The 22,349-nt window shown below is 33.8% G+C and overlaps 3 protein-coding genes across 3 annotated transcripts; all 3 read right to left on the reverse strand.

The window, feature by feature from the left end:
- Nucleotides 1-73: 73 nt before the first annotated feature.
- Nucleotides 74-6,835, reverse strand: LOC106375380. Its single transcript, XM_048762361.1, has 2 exons — nt 6,692-6,835; nt 74-4,240 (listed from the first exon to the last, which is right to left on the reverse strand). The coding sequence occupies exon 2, from the start codon at nt 4,200-4,202 to the stop codon at nt 216-218; it is 3,987 nt and encodes a 1,328-aa protein (XP_048618318.1). The 5' UTR covers nt 4,203-4,240; nt 6,692-6,835; the 3' UTR covers nt 74-215.
- A 1,499-nt stretch (nt 6,836-8,334) lies between these two features.
- Nucleotides 8,335-15,461, reverse strand: LOC106375378. Its single transcript, XM_013815269.3, has 2 exons — nt 14,981-15,461; nt 8,335-10,457 (listed from the first exon to the last, which is right to left on the reverse strand). The coding sequence occupies exons 1-2, from the start codon at nt 15,366-15,368 to the stop codon at nt 8,428-8,430; spliced, it is 2,418 nt and encodes an 805-aa protein (XP_013670723.1). The 5' UTR covers nt 15,369-15,461; the 3' UTR covers nt 8,335-8,427.
- Nucleotides 15,462-17,076: 1,615 nt separating this feature from the next.
- LOC111207496 lies at nt 17,077-19,886 on the reverse strand. The gene has a single exon (XM_022705608.2). The coding sequence runs from the start codon at nt 19,659-19,661 to the stop codon at nt 17,286-17,288; it is 2,376 nt and encodes a 791-aa protein (XP_022561329.1). The 5' UTR covers nt 19,662-19,886; the 3' UTR covers nt 17,077-17,285.
- Between the last annotated feature and the right edge of the window lie 2,463 nt (nt 19,887-22,349).

Consider the following 22,349-nt stretch of genomic DNA (forward strand, 5'->3'; position numbering starts at 1 on the left):
TTTTGCTATGATTGTTTTGCTTTCTCAAACACTAGTATAACAGTCTTGTTTAAAAAGTCAGTTAACGTTAACATTTGATTAAATAAGTAGGAATGTTTTATTTATTCAGAGTGTCGGACAGACAGATACATAAGCTCTAATGAAGTTACAAAGGCTATTCTTGCCCTTATTGAAACAAGGAGTGTTATATCAAATTAGCAAATACTTGGCGATGTCTATGGCTGTGATCTCCAGACTCCATTACCATCTGTGGGACAGAATGCGACTTCCGGGCATTTAAATTTCTCCAGCAGTTTCAGTTGTGGAAACAGACCCTGCAAATCTTTCCACTCAGCCTTGAATTCATGTAAATACTTCAAACGTAAAATCTGAACGCTGCATTTGTTTTCTGCATTTGAAGGTTTGTCGCTGAAACGGCTAAGGCTTCCTCCTTTGATTGAGAGCTTTTCAAGTTTGTCAAGTGTTTTGGGGTTTAACCAAACTGGAGGATTCTTTTCAGGGTAGCATTCTAGCTCCAACTTCCTCAAGCTAGAAGGAAGCTTAGAGGTACCTATCCCCGAATCTTCTTGCCTTCCTTTCCCATGTTTCTTGGTTTCGGTTCTCGTCATATTGAACAGTTTTGATTTTCTTGATCCAGATTCCTTGATAGCTTGCTTCTTCTGCACGGGAGCTCTCGGTTCTTCTGAAAAGCTTACTTTCTTACCAAGCTTGTTCTTGTCTAGTTTCTGAGTCTTTGCTTCTCCTTCATCATTAGGCTTCTTTAAGGCAGCCTTGATCTTTTCTCCATCTTTACTGTTTTCTTGGTGATCATCTGCCTTGCTCTGGATCATCGCGTCTTTGGATTCTTGCGCTGGACTTGTCTTCTTATCTACCTTGTCTGGTTTTGACATCTCTGCTTTTACCTCATCTTTCTTCTTTCCTTCTTCTTCTATTATATCTCTTTTCTCTTCTTGTTTCTCACCTCTTTGATGATCATCTGGCTTGCTCTGGATCATCGTGTCTTTGGATTCTTGCGCTGGACTTGTCTTCTTATCTACCTTGTCTGGTTTCGAGTTCTCTGCTTTCACCTCATCTTTCTTCTTTCCTTCTTCTTCTATTATATCTCTTTTCTCTTCTTGGTTGTCACCTCTTTGATGATCATCTGCCTTGCTCTGGATCATCGTGTCTTTGGATTCTTGCGCTGGACTTGTCTTCTTATCTACCTTGTCTGGTTTCGAGTTCTCTGCTTTCACCTCATCTTTCTTCTTTCCTTCTTCTTCTATTATATCTCTTTTCTCTTCTTGGTTGTCACCTCTTTGATGATCATCTGCCTTGCTCTGGATCATCGTGTCTTTGGATTCTTGCGCTGGACTTGTCTTCTCATCTACCTTGTCTGGTTTCGAGTTCTCTGCTTTCACCTCATCTTTCGTGTTAGCTTCTTCTATTATATCTCTTTTCTCTTCTTGTTTCTCACCTCTTTGATGATCATCTGGCTTGCTCTGGATCATCGTGTCTTTGGATTCTTGCGGTGGACTTGTCTTCTCATCTACCTTGTCTGGTTTCGAGTTCTCTGCTTTCACCTCATCTTTCGTGTTAGCTTCTTCTATTATATCTCTTTTCTCTTCTTGGTTGTCACCTCTTTGATGATCATCTGCCTTGCTCTGGATCATCGTGTCTTTGGATTCTTGCGCTGGACTTGTCTTCTCATCTACCTTGTCTGGTTTCGAGTTCTCTGCTTTCACCTCACCTTTCGTGTTAGCTTTTTCTATTATATCTCTTTTCTCTTCTTGTTTCTCACCTCTTTGATGATCATCTGGCTTGCTCGTGACAGTTTCTTTGGATTCTTCTTGTGGTGGACTTGTCTTCTTATCTACTTCCGAAATCTCTGGTTTCACCTCATCTTTCTTCTCTCCTTCCGTTTTATCCTCTTCTCCATCTCTTTTCTCTTCTTGTTTCTCACCTCTTTGATGATCATCCGGATTGCTCTGGATCGTGTCTTTGGATTCTTCTTGTGGTGTACTTGTCTTCTTATCTACTTCCGAAACGTCTGCTTTTACCTCATCTTTCTTCTCTCCTTCCGTTTTATCCTCTTCTCCATCTCTTTTCTCTTCTGGTTTGTCACCACTTTGGTGATCATCTGGCTTGCTTTTTACAGTGTCTTTCTCATCTCCTTCAGTAACCATGTCTGGTTTCGAGCTCACCTCATCTCTCTTCATTCCTTCTTCTGGATTAACCGTGTCGCTTTTGTTTGTTGATTCCGAGGATGGACTCGCCTTTATAACACCATCTTCTGATCTTGATTTCTCTGCATCTACCTTGTCTTGCTTCTTTCCTTCCTCTTGAGCAGCATTCCCCTCGTCTCCGTCAACGACCTTATCAGCCTTCAAGCTCTCTTCGTTTGTCTGTCCCTTCTTCTCATCGTTTCCTTCCTTTGGAGGATTCTCCTCGTTTGCTGTTTCTGTACTCCCCTTTGCTTCATCTGTTTCTTCCAATTGTCCTCCTTTTCCCCATTCTTCTTCATACCGGAACCGAGCTCCCCATGCTATTTTCAGACTCTCCAGTTGCTTGAGGTCTTTCAACGACTCCATGAAATCTTCCACCTTGAATTGGTATCTGTTTACTGTAATGCTTAGCTTCCTTAGATTCGCAAGGTGTTTAACTGCACACTCTTTTTCATTATCGGACTGGCTAATCACAAAGCCCTTAAGAACTTGTAGTGTCTTAAGACGTGAAATCTCTCGAGGCATGCGATCTAGCATATAGCACTCTGATACATCCAAGTAGATCAGACTCTCAAGCGAGCCTATGTCTTCAGGAAGACCCTCTAGATTGTAGCATGCTCTTAGATCCAATATCACTAGCCTCGGAAGCGAGCAGGGGAGTTTTTTGAGGTTTTCGATCCTCGAGATCCCTTGAAAACTTGCCAGCCTGAGGTTCTTGAGAGACTTTATATCCTTGAGAAACTCTGTGCTCTCGACTTCGATGTGACGCTTTGCAGTGCGTTCCCATCTTCCTAAATAAAGCACCTTGAGTGAATCCATCTCCGGAAACCACTTGAATGTGAAATCAGGGTACCTTTCCGAGGAATTGAAAATCGAGTTCATATCTTTCAGTGGCATTTTGGATGCTTTAGCCTCTGGTTGCAACGAGGACCTTTTTACTAGGCACACGTTATGACTCTCTGAACATTGCATCTTGAGCTTCCTTTCGGAGTAGAGATCAAATAGCCCTAGCCCATTACGGCTGGCTAGGTAGACAACTGCAGCGTGCACATGAGGATCCATCTTATAACCACCTGTTTTTAGTTTCCTCTCATCTTCGGCCGGCTCCACCAACCCTTTTCTTGATAATTCATCAAGAATTCTCGTTACTGTGTTTTCGGAATCTTCGTAGCTGATGAAACCTTCTCCGATCCACCAGTACATCAACATTGTCTTTTTAACCTCTTTGTTCTCCGGGAACACGGCGAAGGACAGCAAACATAGCATGTATGTGAACTCAAGTACTTCAAACGTCTCCACAACTTCTTCAAAAGCTGAAGAATGTTTGAAATCATCGGAAACGTGGAGGCCAGGCAAGAGTATGTCGCTCCCTGTCTCAACGATCTGACCATTTTCCTCAGAGGTTTGAGAATCTGTAACGCTTAAACCTATGGATGATTGTTTCTTGAGTAATGATGGGATCTGACCCTTCAAGTTGAGAACCTTTCTTCTGATTTCCTTGAGATCCCGAGCCCGGGACTTGGCTGAATCAGTCTTCAATAGTATTGCTCTCAGTTTATTTGAAGGCACTTCAATCTCCAACGACTTGCTAATATTGCTTTGGAAATGAGCCAGTTTCTCAAACGCAGCCTTCATCTGACGAATGTCGTTTTGCAGTTTCAAGATCTCGAGGTTTGCTTCTTCTTGATCTTGGCCTTGACTGCCTTCGCCGTTGTCACTTGCATAGGCTGAGCTCTCTTTCTTCACTCTAAAACCTTTTTTGACTGTTTCTCTGATCCGACCCCACCAAGATGATGATTGAGTTCTCTTCTCTTCAACTGGTTTGTCGACCGGTTCCTCATTCTTGTCAACAACATTATCTTTCTCGGATTGGGTTGGGGCATCTAGCTCAGACTGTAAGTCAAGAACGGTATCTTTCTTGGATTCTTTTATCGCATCTAACTGAGACTGCAGGTCAGATAGGACGTCTTTAATCTGATCGATAGTACATTTTTGCGCCATGGTCAAAATGGCAATGGCGGTGGGAAACAAACAAACACCTGCAAATTCACTAGAAAGAATGTAAAATTTGATGTGTATGATTCAGCGTTTGATGATATGCTCAAAGAGCCTTCTATGTTAGTACTTGTTCTTCAAAGTAAAAAAAAAAAAAAAAAAAAAACAGAGAGACAATGGAGTTATAAGTTTATTTCGAAATTTCCAGTAACAGTTCCATTTGAGAGCCATGTATTTAAATAACCTAAACTCGTGTCTCACTCAGGCAGTCAGGCATATGCACAAACTGTTGAAAAAACAAACTAGACCGATGAAGCGAAAGCGAAAGCAAAAGACTTTCTATACGTACTTATTAAAGCATACACAAAAGCCCAAAACTACCTTAAAAAATCCACAAACCCATGTGTTTCAGGTTCTAAACGCATGATTATTGGGGTCTTTGCTCTTGGCTCCTTAATACACGTTTATATATACATAAAAACCCAAAAGCAAAGACCCCAATAATCATGTCCTAAACAACCGCTTATAATTGCTTACAACCCTAAAACACATGGATCATGGGTTTGTTGACTTTTCATAAGATAGTTTTGGCGTCTTGCATGTGCTTTATTAGTAATAACCGCAATGTAATAACTAGTAATGAGATTCTAAGTTAAAATATGCGTTTTGCACGAGATGAACATCATGGATACAAATAATTTGTACATATTATTATTATTATTAGTTATTTTGTGTTCATTTACGTATTATGTATATAATTAAATATAATAAACAAATAAATCAAGAAAATACCTCTTGGTAAATAAATCAAAAGATCATTTATTTATTTTATATGGTATAGAGTTAAATTTCAAATATATTGACACAAATATATAATATAGTTTAATATAAATATTTATTATTGAGACGTTCTACTCATATGATTTTATTAGCATTTGTATATTTGAGGTAACAAGAAATTTAAACCATTAATCATAAAATTTTTAATGTGAAATTTTTTCAATGCAAATTTCAATATTAAAATATTAAGGTCTCGATACTTTTTCAATGAAAATATTGAAATTAACATATTTATGTATTTTATATGGTATATAGTTTAATTTAAACGATATTATATATATATATATATATATATATATATATATATATTTAATATGAATATCTAATAAATGAGACTTCATCTTCATATTCATACACTTTTGTGATCATTTGTATTTTGTTATAAAAAAAACATTAACTATTAATAACAAAATTTTCAATGTGGGACTTTTAATATTTTTATAATTTATAGTCGTTTTAAAAGATTCAAAATATAACATATAAGAAAAAAATCTGATTTTTTATTATGTGGTTACTCTATTGTTTTATTTTTTTCAAATAATATAAAATTAAACAAAAAAGAGCGAGAAGACAAAAATTGTTATCAAATCTTTATCATTCGTAATCATTAGTTTTCTTATATATAGTAATCATATTCGGTAATTCCGTTGCTTTTATTTAAGGAAAGATGGAGAATATCATTTTGTACACTAATAATCAATTTGATAGTTAGTTTAATTAAAAAATATATTATATGTTTAGATTAACTTACTTTTCTAATGATTCTAAAAATGATCATAGTGATGACATGTGGCTACCCAAAATATTTTAATGTTTCTCAATTAATATATAAGGGATTTTATAAAATAATTTTTAATAAATTATTTATATTAATATTGTAAATAATAACCAAACATATGTAAACGATATTTTCATGATTTAATAAAATTAAAATATAAAAATATTTAATTTTTATCAGTTCAAATAGGATATTTATTTTTAAAATCTCAAATTAAAATATTTAAGTATTGTTTATATGATATATAGTTTAATTTAAAAGATACTAAAATACATATCATTTTAATTTGAATATCTAGTGCATGAGACTTCCTAATCATATGATTTTATTATCATGTATCTTGTTATAACAAAAGTTTAAACCATTAACCACAAAATTTTCAATGTAGGATTTTTGACAGGTTTCTTAATTTATGATCGTTTTACAAAATCCAAAATATATCATATGCGAAAAATATAATTTTTATTATATGATATGTGGTTGTTTAATTTATTTTATTAATTGAAAATAAAAAAATAAAATATGATATACAAATTGTTATCAAATCTTTATTATTCAAATTATTAATTTATATATATATTAATCACATTAGGTAAATAATGACATAAATTGTTATGATTCTTGTAGTTTAAATATATTTCTCTAAAATCATTCTGTGGATGACGCATGACATATATCACATGTTGTAATACTTCTCGAAGCATTTTAACTAGATTTGTGCAGGTAAAGAAAATGATATCCTAGGTTATGGGTCTCATACATTTTTAACTACCAATTAACTCGAATTGGTACTCCATAGTTTGTAGGTGAAAGAATATACAATCTCTAATCTGGTAAAAATAAAATAAAGAAAAGCGAAAGGTAAAGAACAATGTACCTTACAAAGTATTTTGTCTAAAAGGTGACGTTCAGGTGTGACTGTATATCCAACACCTTATGAAGTGATCCTCTGTTTCTGAATAAAAAAACTAAAGAGAAATATTGCTTTATATTACTACTTCGTGGCATCGAAGCTGGCTTGCAGGCTGAAACAAGAAACAATAAAGAAAGCATCCGATACAGTTGTTCTTTGTTTCCAAGAAAGGGAACAGAAGAACCTCATTATGTGGAAGAAGCAAAGTATCCATATCCATGAAAAACACAAGGTTGTAATTACCTCACATAGCCCCGTGCATGGTTAAACAAAAACTTTAATCTATCGTATCGACGTATCGACTTCTCACCAATTTCTTCAAAAAGCTTATAAAAATCTCCCGAGCTACTTTTTTTAAGCCAAGTTAATATGAAACCCTAGATTGTCTCGTGTAGGTTAAGGTTCACGCAAATCAGACTCTCATCTCTCTGGTAAGCAATAGGGAATCTGGTCATTTGATATGGGCTGAGAAAAAACAATTGAACTGAAATTCATCAACCTTAAACTGAACCAAATGTGTAACCCTATTAGGAGATCTCGGTGATTACGAGATCACCTAGGAGGTATTTTCATTTAACTATTAGGAAAGTTAGCATCAATTTATAAGTTAGATTCCATATTCTATTATATAAAGAATTTGTTAAACAAGTTATGTACTTTGCTAAGTTAATAAAAAGAGAAGCTATTATACTTCAAACTTCAAAGGTTTCCTCCAAACTTATCAAACCCAAACGTAAAAGAAATTATTATTTCAAATTAACGGAGCTGAACTAAAATCAAAAACCAGATTTTATTTAACCGAATGAAACAAACCATATAGCTCAAAATCCAGACTAGTTGACTAACGAAGATCCATATATCAAGCGGTTTTGCTTGCACCATATTGGAAAAATCTTATATAAATTTTTCTCTATTAAATTGTATAAATGATGCTAGATTATATTTTTTGGACTCGAAAACCCAAATATATGATATATGAATAATAAATACTTAACCCAACTACTCGAATAATGAGGTTCCACTAATTATTTTTCTTTAGTTTTGTCATTTTAATCAAGTCAAAGCATAACCAAGTTTTGAAACAAAATTGAAGTAGAATTTGTTTGTGGTTCATACCTATTTCTCAAACACCTATACAATTCTATAACCGAAACTAAACCTGCAATGATAGAAGAATTTTTATGAACCATTTTTGAATTAAATGTAAAATTATATATAAATAAAAACATTTTGTTTGGAAAACATACATTCTGAAAGAAAGTTTAAGTCATATGGAAATCTGTATGTTTCCGGAACGCATAATACAAAGACAGACAGTCTTGCACGCAGTGGTAGTAATCAAATTGTCCTACGTCATTTATATGGACATATAATTACAATTTTTTTACATAGTCCTAATTGAATCTGTTTAAGTTGGTGACAAAAAAAAATCTTTTGCGAAAATGATGTTTCGTTTTTATAGTGGATATAATACTTTTCAAACAAAATTTCAAATATATTAAAAAGGTTTTTCCTTCTGGTGTTAGAAAAGTGAAGTCAATCCACTTCACCAGCCAATCCACCTTTCTTCGAATTGAAGTCTTAATCAAGGTTTGAATCCAAAGAAATCAAAGAACATTGCTTTAAATTTGAAATAGAGCAATCGAGACTACAAACAAACACACACACACACATATTCTTTATTTAGAAAAAAGAAGCAATCACTCGCCTACAACGAGTTTAGCTCTAGCATCTCCTTTATTGATCTGAAACTGATCAGCTAAACCGAAGTGAGCCATCAACAACCAAACAAAGTTAAGAAGCTCTCCACCTCTGCTAAGTTGCGCCACCTGCTCTGTAGCTTTACAGTGACTTGCTGCGTAAGATAGCAACTCAACCCACACTTTGCTCAACACCCTCCATTTCCCATCTCCATGACTAGCACTACTACTACTCCCGTCCAGTCTCTTAAGCTCTTTTGCCAACATACTCGCATCGAAAAGAACCGATTTACTTCGGTCTCCCTTCACATGCATCGGCTCAATATCGTTACTAACCTCTAAAACCATCTTGCTCCCTCGTTTCATATCTCTCAGGTTCTTGAAATGTCTTCCTTTGAAAAACCTCTTAGCTTCATCTAAAGTGTCTCTAAATCTTATAGTCCCGATTCCCGCAACTTCCGACATCAACTTAGGTTGCATTATCAACAGATACATCATGTAATCCGAAATAATCTTGCTGAACTCGCGGTCATCGCAACTCTTTCCACTCCCATTCTCCACCTCCTTATCTTCTTCTTCTTGAAAACATAGCTCAGTAGCAATATGCCAAAGGAGAAGACTTTGATCGTAATCAACATTCGCTACATAACGCATCAATCTCTCAACTTCCTCCAACTTGCTATCCTGTAAAACCCATTCTCCTCTCGCCGAAGACACTTTCTTTGCACGTTCAGGCGTTTCCGCGAACTCGGACTTACGTTTCAGCTCACTGAATATAAACTCCCATTGATTCCTCGTCAATGGTTCGCTCGATACGAATCTGATCTGGTCTATATGAGATTTAACACTGAAGATTCGATCAACGTAACCCCAAAGCTTTCTGAACACCCAAGGAATCACCGAGAAGAACACGAGGTACAACGGATAAACAGTGCAATAAATCATATGGTTCTTCTTTGACCATCTCCTGATGAAGGTTCTGACTGAACTCTCAAGATCCTTGATCCATCCAGACAAGCTCTGGAATATTCTGATTACGTAATCGAACATGGACACCACAAACTCCGACACAAACTCGCTCCTCCGGTTGATTTTTGAGACTTTAGCTTTCAGACAATATCCGATGAAGTTGAAACCGTAGATCACACCTGACCATCTCCGCAACAAAAACGGCGTCGTAAGCACCTCGCGCGTACGGTTTCCTTTGCATGCATGCATCGTCTTGCGTGAATCCATCGGCGTCCAACGCGGCTTCCTAAACGCGAGCAAACGGTTGAGAAAAGAGTCGATAAAACTCTCGTCTTTCACTTGATCATCATTAAGCTTGCTCGATACCGCGAACATCCAATCAGAGAGCAAGAACATGGCAAGCGAGGAGAGTTCAAGAGCGATACCGACGATGAACAAAGTGTAAGTAATCACAACGTCCGCTCCATGGAAATCCACTGATTTTTCAGGTCTGAAATGGAAGACAAGGAAGGAAGCAAGGAGCGATCCAAACGCAATAACGCGAAACACAGTACCCTTATGCGTATGAAGAATCGCCGTTTTGGTATACATGGAGTCGTATAGAAACCCTAGCTCGGATTCAATTATCCTAAGAGCGTCCTCGGGAGCCAACTCTTTGAAGAAGTCTCTGCTTTCGTCTCGCTCACGGAAGCTGAAAATTAGGTCAACAACGAGTCCTTTAAAAGTGTTGAAGAATCTGAAACCGTACTGAACGATTTTGAGATGGTTTAAGGGATCTGGTCCCGGTTTAAGTGTCGGGGGTCTATCGTGCTTGTCTGGTTCGTCGATGAGGACGATGTCCGTTGGGAGGTTGGAGTCTTTTCTTGAATCGTATTCTTCCATGAGCTTAGCGTAGTTAGGACCAGTGTCTGCTGGTTTACGCATTTGGTCTTTGAACTTGTCTAAACTCGCTGTGTATAGTGCACGTGTCCTCTCCGTGTATTTTATCACTGCGGTGATGAATAGTAGCGCTATTGGTGGCCATAAAGGGTTATCCATTGATTGCACCACCGCATAAGCACCTATGAAATCATAAAACATAATTAATAAGAAAACTTATATATAAGACATAGCTTAGCAATTGTTTGTTTAGTATCATCCATATTTTTATCATGAGTTTTGATAATTTATTACTATCTGATGCTTCCACGTGAGTAATTCAGATAGAAGTTGCATCATGCAACTTGCATGTGACATGTCTCACCATTAATCTCGAGCTTTGGATCATTTTGTCAATTTAGTACCAAAATACCACAATAATATCTTTTTGAAATGTCTCAAATAATTGCACAAACGTGTAAGAGAAGTCCTAATAAAAATCTAGTAACCGTTCATAACTATTGCATATATAGTTATTAAGTTTAGTTTAGAACACCAATTATCTCTCAATCCAAAATTATATTAATATATAATTTTAAGGATTATAAAATCTCTCAAATATGAGTACAGAAATCAATTAAAATTTTCTTGGTAAATAATTAAAAACTGAAAATTCACCGATAGAACATAAATTTAGTTTTGTACTAGAATAATAATACTACTACTAATAATAACAATAATAATAATAATAATAATAATAATAATTTAATGCAACTCATTTGTTTTTTTTTGTCATTTAATGCAAATCATTTATTAACCACAAATTTGCAGTATTTTCAACAATTGGATTTTAGTGCTAGTTTAAAAAAAAACACAAATTAAAATAAAATTTAAAATTTGTTTGTACTCAAAAGTACTACTAATTCTAAAGACTAATGAGCTCTACATTTGAAATTAAAGCCATCCGCATTAATAGTAACTAGATTTTGACCCGCGCTTTCAAAGCGCGGATTTATTATTATTTTTTTTTTCAATTGACAAATATTTAGTAAATTTCATATTTCATATATTTGTGTTTTATTTTATAAAAGACTTAAACTTTTTATCTTTCTTTATCGTGTTTCATTTTAAATGACTATTTATATTAAAAAAATTAAACTTTATTTTTTTAATGAATTAAGTTGATATAACTCTGATAAATTAATTTTATTATGTGATTAATATTTTTAATAAAAAAAATTATATACTTTTAATAAATATTTATACTTTTCAATGAAAAAATTCATTTTTTATGAATGCTTAAATTATATTAAGAAAAGAAAAAAATAATAATTAAGAATGGTTGAAAAAAATTATTTGAACTTGGACTCAATGGCCCAAAGGGAAAAAAATGTGAGAATTGGATCTGATTTCTTAATCGGCCCAAATGGCCCAAGAGAGATCTGATGTGGACAGTGGGCTGGATCCGAAAAAATGCCCAATATAGATGTGTTATTAATATTACTTGATTGCCCTTAATGAAACATGCAATGTTAGTAAAAAAAGGGCAGACTAAGGTAAAAAGGACAATAGGATTCTGTTTTAATAGTATAGATACCTAGATGGCTAGATGAGTTACTCTTCTAAAGAAAACATTTAAAAATAAAAAGTAAGTGAAAGAGGGTAAAAAGGAAAAAAATATCTCTTGTGAAAAAGTTTATCACCAAACGCTCTAATCAATTATATAATATTTAGTTGGAAATTCTCTATAATTTAGTTAATATGCATTATCGGTTTGATTTGCATTTGATATGTTTGATCTTCATTTTTTTTATTTGCGTCACCATTTCTGTGTCACCGTTTAAAATGGAAACACTACCCTACTAACGGTCACCATTTAAAATGGAAATACTACCCTACTAACGATGTTCTTATGAATAATAACGCTTTAAGATTCCATTAAAAAATTAACTACAGATTTGTGATATCATTTATTTTCTTAATCAATCTACCTAAATCACGTTTCTACAGAATAGTATCAGTTAAAAAGTGAAATCTCACAATACCTACACTATTACATGAATATATAACTAATGTAATTATATCGCATTAAAGTAAATATCTGTGTACGCCTATTTTGCATTTGTGATTTGTTACTTGTCTACTTGGTAACTACTGTTATATAATATGCAATGGACATATACAATTTCATATTCAGATAAATTTACATAAAATTATATAAATTTAACATATACATAATTTTATATACTTTTTGCTATATTATATACATAATATTATATATATTTAACATGTTATTTTTGTATCACCTAATATTTTTGTGTCACTCAAAATCATATATAACACTTACACTAATAGAGAAACAAATATGTTATAGTTTTTTTATAATAAGTAATATAATATAAAAAAAATTAATGTATTTTTTATTTCAAAATATATTATATAATTTATTTTAATAAATTCACATATGTTATTTGATAATTTATATTTTATTTATACTTAAAAATTTGTAACTTTAGTTTAGATTTTAATTTTAATTATTTTATTTTTTCTAACATTCTATCAAATATGATAATTTAGTCAATTTATTTGATAAATATATGTTTTGTATAATTTAGTTAATATGCATTATCGGTTTGATTTGCATTTGATATGTTTGATCTGCATTTTTTTATTTGCGTCACCATTTCTGCGTCACCATTTAAAATGGAAACACTACCCTACTAACGGTGTTCTTATGAATAAGAATGCTTTAAGATTCCATTAAAAAACTAACTATAGATTTGTGATATCATTTATTTTCTTAATCAATTTACCTAAATCACAATTCTACAGAATAGTATCAGTTAAAAAGTGAAATCTCACAATACATATACTATTACATGAATATATAACTAATGTAATTGTAACGCATTAAAATAAATATCTGTGTATGCCTATTTTGCATTTGTGATTTGTTACTTGTCTACTTGATAACTACTTATACAATATGCAATGGACATATAAAATTTCATATTCAGATAAATTTACATAAAATTATATAAATTTACATAAAATTATATAAATTTAACATATCCATAATTTTATATACTTTTTGCTATATTATATACATAAATTTATATATATTTAACATGTTATTTTTGTATCATCTAATATTTTTGCGACACTCAAAATCATATATAACATTTACATTGATAGAGAAGCAAATATGTTATAATTTTTTTATAATAAGTAATATAATCTAAAAATAAATAAATTTATTTTTTTTACTTTCAAAATATATTATATAACTTATTTTAATAAATTCACCTATGTTATTTGGTAATTTATATTTTTATTTATACTTATGAACATGTAACTTTAGTTTAGATTTTAATTTTAAGTATTTTTTTTTTAATATTCTATCAAATATGATAATTTAGTCAATGTATTTGATAAATATATGTTTTGTATAATTTAATTAATATGCATTATCGGTTTGATTTGCATTTGATATGTTTAATTTTCATTTTTTTATTTGCGTCACCATTTATGCGTCACCATTTAAAATGGAAACACTACCCTACTAATGATGTTCTTATGAATAATAATGCTGTAAGATTCCACTAAAAAACTAAGTACAGATTTGTGATATTATTTATTTTCTTAATTAATTTACCTAAATCACGTTTCTACAGAATAGTATCAGTTAAAAAGTGAAATCTCACAATACCTAAACTATTACATGAATGTATAACTAATGTAACTGTAACGCATTAAAAAAAAAATCTGTCTACGCCTATTTTGCATTTGTGATTTGTTACATATCTACTTGGTAACTACTGTTATACAGTATGCAATGGACATATACAATTTCATATTCAGATAAATTTACATAAAATTATATAAATTTAACATATCCATAAGTTTATATACTTTTGGCTATATTATATACATAAAATTATATATATTAAACATGTTATTTTTTGTATCAACTAATATATATTTTTGCATCACTCAAAATCATATATAACACTTACACTGATAGAGAAACAAATATGTTATAATTTTTTTTATAATAAGTAATATAATCTAAAAATAAATTAATTTATTTTTTTTATTTCAAAATATATTATATAACGTATTTTAATAAATTCACCTATGTTATTTGGTAATTTATATTTTTTATTTATACTTAAGAACTTGTAACTTTAGTTTAGATTTTAATTTTAATTATTTTATTTTTTATAACATTCTATCAAATATGATAATTTAGTCAATTTATTTGATAAATATATGTTTTGTATAATTTAGTTAATATGCATTACCGGTTTAATTTGCATTTGATATGTTTGATCTGCATTTTTTTATTTGCGTCACCATTTCTGCGTCACCATTTAAAATGGAAACACTACCAATGATGTTCTTATGAATAATAATGCTTTAAGATTCCATTAAAAAACTAACTACAGATTTGTGATATTATTTATTTTCTTAATCAATTTACCTAAATCACGATTCTACATAGTGGTATCAGTTAAAAAGTGTAATCTCACAATACTTACACTATTTATTACATGAATATATAACTAATGTAACTGTAACGCATTATAAAAAAAAAAAATTTGTGTACGCCTATTTTGCATTTGTGATTTGTTAGTTGTCTACTTGGTAACTACTGTTATACAATATGCAATGGACATATACAATTTCATATTCAGATATTCAAATCGTATCCAACCATACTTACCAGCAAGTGCTTGAGATACGAGACCAAACAAGTGACGTGCCCATAAGGCATTATCCTCTAGGGCCAACGCAGTTATCGTGTCCGGACCACCAAGGTGCAACAACAAGAACGGTGCCCACAGAGCAAGTAGCTTCTTGTTCTTCGGAGGATCATCGGGTTTTGGTTCCTTTCCTTGGTTCTTCGTGATCTGAGCCACTGCATAATTAGCTGTCCAATCCGCTAAAAGATACGCTGTCCATAGAATCATAGCGAGCAGCTTCTTCGATGTACGTTTTCGCAGCGGTGCAAGGAAGATAAGAGACGTTTGGAACACCAGAGACAATATTACAAGTCCCCTGATGTTCCATTTGTCTAAGATCTCTTTGACTGCTGGTGGTATCACTCGCATACTGCTCTTACTTCTTTTTTTTGTTGTCTGAAAATACTTGAGCTCGTTAAGTATCAAATTTAAGTTCCATGTTTCTCACTCAGGGTACATAATTTATACTAGAGGATTAGAATAATTGTTAGTAAATATTTAAATATTTGACTGTAGATTTTAAATGAAGCTATTCAATACCACGTGAATTATTTTCACCCTTTTTGCATTCCTTTCTTATATTCCACGCTAACTTTAATCATTGTTTTTTTGTGTCAGAATAAAATATTCTTTCCTTGTTGATAATAAAATCAAGAAATTTACACTTTAGTCTCGCACACACGTTACTTATAATGGTGCAGGAATTTTTTTCTGTCTAACACCATAGTCTAACACCATTTCCAAAGGACTTCTATTTTCTGCTCTATATTTTTCTCTGAAATAGAGAATCTCTATTATAAAGGTAGATTTGCCATAATATATATCTCTATAATAAAATTCTTCTATTTATAAAGAAAAATATAAAAATGTTATTTTTTACTTTTACATATACAGGTAAAAAATAACATTTCTCTATATTTTCCTATAAAATAGAGAAACTCTATTATAAAGTTACACATTTGAGCAAATCCACTTTTATAATACAGATCTTTATTTTAGAAGAAAATATAGAGACATACATTATAGATGCTCTAACAACTTAACTTTTTTTTTGGTAACCGTGGGATTCGGCGACCGAGGTCAACCGACTAGTCCCACGAGGTCACTCCACGTATTCTTGCGATTTAACGCTAGCTCGGATGGCCACACGGGATTTCGAAGTCGGGTCCATATTGGGCTGTTGCTCCCTCAAAACCACTAGCCCACCACCGCGTAGTTTTGGCTTAGCTTTTACGAGCGAAGTGAAAAAAATTCTTAAAACAAAATCAGAAATAATCTAATAAGAATAAAATAAAAATATATTAGTACTGTGATAGAAAGTAACCACTGAAATAATTAATAATAACAAGACTAATAATAGTACCGACTTTTTGGCCACTTGTGAACAATTTCACGTATACAAATGATTTTGATAGCAAATATATCTCTAAAGAAAAATAACCAAAAAATGTTTTATTAAAAAGTAATTATACATTTATATATAGGCTTAACTAATCTAGATTTAGTAAAGTGAAAGGATGAAGTTTTAAATTTTAAAAAATAAATATTAAAATTTTAAAATACAAAGGACTATCTCGATCATTTTGGAGCTATTTTGGTAACAAAAACTTAAAAATGCATATTTAAAAGAATTGTCTTAGTTTTAATTTGAAATATATAAATTAATTTTTAAATTATAATAGTCTTTATATTTTTTAAAAAAAATTATAAAAAATATAAAACATCAATAATTCTTGTGGATTTATAATAGATAGCATTAATACTGAATGAAGCAATTTTCTCTAGGAGGATCATCTTCTTTTCCTAAAAACGCTAATTTTCTAATTTTCTGCTAATATTAAATAATATTTTTAGAAAATTCTCTTTCAATATATCGCCCCAGTAGAATAATAAATTAATAATATATATAGTGTTTATATAAGTATCAACAAACCACTGTATTATTAGTTTTATATTCACAATAAAGTTTATTTCTATTTTTCTTACCATTTCAAAATATTTAGTAAAAATATATCTAACAGCATGATACATATCTCAAATACACTAAATATTAATATGAAAACAGATAGACCTCAGAAACCACACGCGAAAAATGGCAAGTTCATTATCAATGGTAATAATAAACTAACAAAAGAGATGATTTTCATATTCAATAAACATCGAATAAGTTGACTACACTACAAGTGCAGATTATTCAAGGAAGTGAAAATTAAAAAAAAAACACACACGCACACACAAAGAAACTAGTTTATTGATGATTTTTGTGTAGTTTCTTTTTTGGACTAATCACTTGGCCACGATCAGTTTGGCTCTAGCATCATCCCTGTTGATTTGGAACTGGTCTCCGAGTCCAAAATGAGCCATTAACAACCAGACGAAGTTAATAAGCTCACCACCTTTGCTGAGCTGAGAGGCATGTTCTTGAGAGTCACAATGAGTTGCTGCAAAGCAAAGCAACTCAACCCACACTTTGCTCACTACCTCCCACATGCTCTCTCTTCCGTTTTGTAACTTCATCAGCTCCTGTGCAAGCACGCTTCCATCAAACAGCACAGATTTGCTTCGGTCTCCTTTCACATCCATAGGCTCAACAAATGTTTTGACAGAGAGAATAGCTCGGCTAGCTTCTTTCACCAGGTTCTCTTTCTTATGCCTTATTTTATTGATATGCCTCCTCTCGAAAAACTCGTTTGCCTCTGCGCATGTGTCAAGGAAACGTATCTTTGCGATTCCGGACACAGATGACATGAGTGCAGGCTGCATGATAAGGAGGTACATCATGTAGTCAGAAAGGATTTTGCTGAACTCTCGGTTAGTGTATTCTGCCTTGTTTGTGACTTCTTCTTCTTCGGGGCGTTGGTACAAGAGTTCTGTAGCGATGTGCCACATGAGGATGCTCTGATCATAATCCTTTTCAGTCACATATTTCAGAAGCTTCGCATGGTCTGGTCCTCCTTCTGTCGTTTTGCTTGATGTTTCAACTAAAGTCCAGTCTCCTCTAGCTGAAGATATACTCTTGGCACTCTCTGTATCTTCAGCAAAACGATGTTTGTGTTGCACCTGATTGAATATGAACTCCCACAGCTCTCTCGTGAGTCGATCACTGGTTGTGAATCTTATCTCCTCAACCAACTCGGTAAGACCGAAAAAATCTAGGACTTTGGTGATCAAACGTGCAAGCTGGTGACGAAGTAAAGACACTGGAAGGAGGATGCAGTTACACTTGCTCAAGTTGCTTAATGGAAGGAGGATGCAGTTACACTTGCTCAAGTTGCTTAAAGTACGGTGAATCCAATAATTACAAAACTGGCGAGTTCCGGAAGATTGAATGAAACTGTGTATCATACCCTTGGTAGGATGGATTCTCTTGGGACGTATCTTCAAGCAGTAACCAATCAAGTTGTAAGCATGAACATACTCAGACCATCTGCGAAACATAAAGTTCCTGTCGAGAACTTCATGTCCATCCATGAAACATATGGATCTTTTCCACCTCAGCGTCCTGAAACCGAGGATCCAGTTGAGAACTGTGTCTACCCAAGCCCAAGGGTCTTTCTCGTCCAGGTCTTCCTTGAGATTCCTCAGTCTAGCGATGCTCCAGTCAGAGACACAGAACATGAGAAGAGCGATGGAATCAAGAGCTATTCCACATATGAGCAGCGCGTAAGTAAGAGCAACATCGAATCCTTCGTACTGAGCTTCGTTTTTAAGACTGAAGAGACAGAGGGAGGAGACAAGGCACGCTAGAGCTATAACCCGGAACACAGCTCCGGTCCTGTTATGAAGAATCTCTGCTTTTGTGAAGAGGCTTTCGTAGATGAGGCTGAGCTCGACTTCGATGATTTTTAGAGCATCTACTGCCTTCAGAGAGTCGAAGAACTTCCTGCTCTCGTCGCGTTGCTTGTTAGTGAAGATAAGATCAACAATAAGACCTTTGAAGATTTTAAAGTACTTGAAAGCATACTGAACGACTTGAAGGTTGGTGAGATCAGCGATGGGTCTAGCGGGTGTATTGCCTTCACGCCCTTTCTCTGGATCCTCCACGACAATGACCTCGGTTGGCATATTCATATCCCTTTTATTAGCATATTCCTCCATGAGCTTCGCGTAGTTAGCACCAGGATCAGGATCCTCGAGCATAGAGTCCTTGAACTTGTCAAGACTCGCTGAGAACAAGGCTGATGTTCTCTCGACATACTTGATCACTCCGCCGAAAAGCATGATAACCGTCGGAATCAGAAGCCTGTTCGGTGTGGACAACAATATCACGTAGACTGTAGCGACCGCTTGGCAGACAAGGCTGAACAAGTGTCTGTTCCAAAGCTCATTATCCTCCAGGGCAAGTGCTGTAATGGTGTCTGGACCTCCAAGGTGCAAGAGAAGGAAAGGTGACCAAAAAGCTAACAGCTCACGGGTCTTGTCACGTTTGTCAGCAGCTTCTTCTTGACTGTCTGAGATTTGTCCCACTGCGTAATCGGCCGCCCAATCAGCAAGAAGATAAGCTGACCATATGAGCACGAGGAAGAGCTTCTTTGCTGTGCGTTTTCGGCTCGGTGCAAAGAAGATAAGGATTGTTTGGAGGAATAGACTGAGCATTATGACTCCACGAATGTTCCATTTGTCCCAAAACTTCTTCAAACGTGGTGGAAACATATCACCCATCTTGTCTCCTTCAGTTGACGCAGAGATTCACGTGAACCGAAACTAGTTTAATTCACACGGGACAGTTCTAGGCTAGTGAACGTTCTTCCACAGTTTTTTTTTTTCAAGTATATGTGGTCTTGACATAGAAAGACCACCAAGTGTCGATAATGTTATACTACAGGTTTGTTATTCCTTGCTTATAATCAAATATAATATCTTTCTCCTTTTTTTCTTTTCTTTATTCCTCGCTCGTCTTTGTTCTTTTCTTTTGAGCATAAGTAACTACTAAGAAAGGAAAATTAGACTTCCTAACTTCTGAGCATATATAACTTTAGCTTTAACACTAACTTTAGCTTAATCCGCATGCTCGTGCGGGTGTTAATCTTCTCGTTTTTATCAATTGTTTAATAAAATTTCTAAACACATAAGTTATTTGGATATTTTTAAGTTCATACAAATCTATCCGGACCCGGAAGGATCCGAGTCCGAATCCCATCCAAAAGTTTATAATATCCGAACAAAGTTTAATTTTAAACCAAAAAAACGTACCCAAACGGGTATTTTGTTGTCCACGTCTAACTGATTTTGTAAACAAATAAAAAAAATTATTAACCTGTTGAATTCTTGTCATGAATGAATGAATTTTATTTAAACTTGTAAAATTATTTTGGTTAACACGTAAGAAAAATGTTGTCAAATTATTATGGTAAATATCTATAATAATAAAAGAATTAACTCTCTTCTCAGCGTCAAACCCATAGGGCAAAAACCGCCACGGGATAATAGTGATGATTGGTTGGGTTTTAACTTAAGACTTTAGCTTTATTTATTTTAAAGCACTAATCCTAACCAATCATGATGTAGCTTTAATTTTAAAGTTAAAGCCTTACTACAGCATCTACAACCTTTTTTTGGTTCATGTTTTACTTTTTTTTTTATTAAAGCAACTCTTAAAGTGGTTTAGGAACTGTAGTATTTTTTTACGGCAAAAAATATAAAACTACAACAATAAAAATTACAGCCTAAATTCTACAGTACATTCCTACATCTACAGTTCAACCAATCATCCCCATCCCCAGTGTCTTTTACTTTTTTCGATTTTGAAACGATGAGCTTTTTAACTAGGCTATTATTCTCTTATCAAACTGGGCCTTGGGATTTAGGTTTATCATCGTTAACACAACTGGTGGGTTCAATCGCCTTGACTCTTGGGATCTCCAAACCTCCGACCAATGCCTCTGTAAATGTTTTCCTTCTCTGTGATTAACAGCATCACTGCAACGGAATCCCAAACAATGGTAACCCCTTTCTCCTGCTTTATGCTTCCAAGCATGGCAGATGTTGTCTTGATAGTTGATGTAAATGCAGTTGTAGTTATCATCCGTCGCTACTATTTTTCAGTTGTTATAACGGCAACTTATTATAACTTCACACTTCTCTTGATTCATCTTCCTTCGATCAAACACTGCTCATCTAAGGTTTCGGAACCGTGCATATCCTTTACACATTTGAACACCTCCTCAAGGAAGGAGCTATGTACGAGCTTAGTGGAAATGAAAGGAAGAGAAAAGATTTGTAAGATTAAGAAGAGGGAATGTGATTCTTACAAGAGATCAAGTCATGTGTAGTAGATCGAGATGTCCACAATCTCTACGTCATGGATAATACACTCAAACTCTATTTTTATGTATCACGCTTTTCAGTTCACGCTGTAATAAATATGGTTTGATTATTTAGTCACATCCAGAGGCGGATCTACTTGTAAAGGTGCGGGGTCACTTGACACCACAAAAATAAGAATAAATCTTTATTTTATATACAAAATTGCTAAAAAATGAGTAGGAGAGTTGGTAAAATACTGTTATTGAACCCACAGAAACTGGGGTTCGATGCCCAGCAATCATGCATTATAGTTTTTTGACCCCACTAATATTCAATCCTGGGTCCGCACCTGGTCACATCATAGGTTTGAAAATAGCATAGAGAAGAGTGTCTCTAAACTCATAGTTTATATCCGCTCAACGACAGTGTCATGATATACATACGACATATAGGGGTAGGTGTATGTGTAAGATATGCATGGAAATAAGGTAAAGAATTCCAACAAGTTCCTTAATGATTATGTACCGATATTCTTATGGTCAAACAATAAAACATAAATTAAGGGAGGCTTTTGTTAATTTAGATTGCAAACTTTTTCACAAAAGCCTTTTTGTTAACTTTTATTAAAAGCTGCAGACATTGTTTTCGACTTTAAGATCGTTGTAGTCAAATGAACAAAATATCTATTTGCATTTGCTTTTGTAGAGTGCAGTTCTTCTTCTTAAGGTTAAAAAGTTTTCTGAAAACCAAGTTGCTTTGGTCTAGTGGTATAGGAGCTCCAGCTGGAGTGCCCGCCCCTGGGTTCGAGCCTTGGCCACTGCGGAATTTACATGTGGGCTGCAGCACCCGAGACCGAAGACCGTTACACGGTGAGCCACATGGTGACGCCCTGGCAGCGTCCTTGCTCACTTCGGTCTCTAGTCTGGACCACCTCGGTGAGGCCAGGATACTCGGTTAGCAAAAAAAAAAAAAAAAGTTTTCTGAAAATTGTGTTTGCAAGCAGTTACGTGTTCTGTGGTGATGTATACACATCTAAGGAATTGTATTTGCACCACATTAGCTATAGGCTCCATGCTCATGGTTTTGGTATAAGTAAACTCTATA

The sequence above is a fragment of the Brassica napus genome, chromosome C7, assembly GCF_020379485.1.
Source record: "Brassica napus cultivar Da-Ae chromosome C7, Da-Ae, whole genome shotgun sequence".
In the NCBI taxonomy this organism is placed as follows: domain Eukaryota; kingdom Viridiplantae; phylum Streptophyta; class Magnoliopsida; order Brassicales; family Brassicaceae; genus Brassica; species Brassica napus.

Excerpts from the sequence above, each read along its gene's own strand:
- LOC106375380 (XM_048762361.1), bottom strand. The coding sequence starts at position 4,202 with ATGGCGCAAAAATGTACTATCGATCAGATTAAAGACGTCCTATCTGAC.
- LOC106375378 (XM_013815269.3), bottom strand. The coding sequence starts at position 15,368 with ATGCGAGTGATACCACCAGCAGTCAAAGAGATCTTAGACAAATGGAAC. Across the intron at positions 10,458-14,980 it reads CGTATCTCAAGCACTTGCTG|GTGCTTATGCGGTGGTGCAA; the intron begins GTAAGTATGGTT and ends ATGATTTCATAG.
- LOC111207496 (XM_022705608.2), bottom strand. The coding sequence starts at position 19,661 with ATGGGTGATATGTTTCCACCACGTTTGAAGAAGTTTTGGGACAAATGG.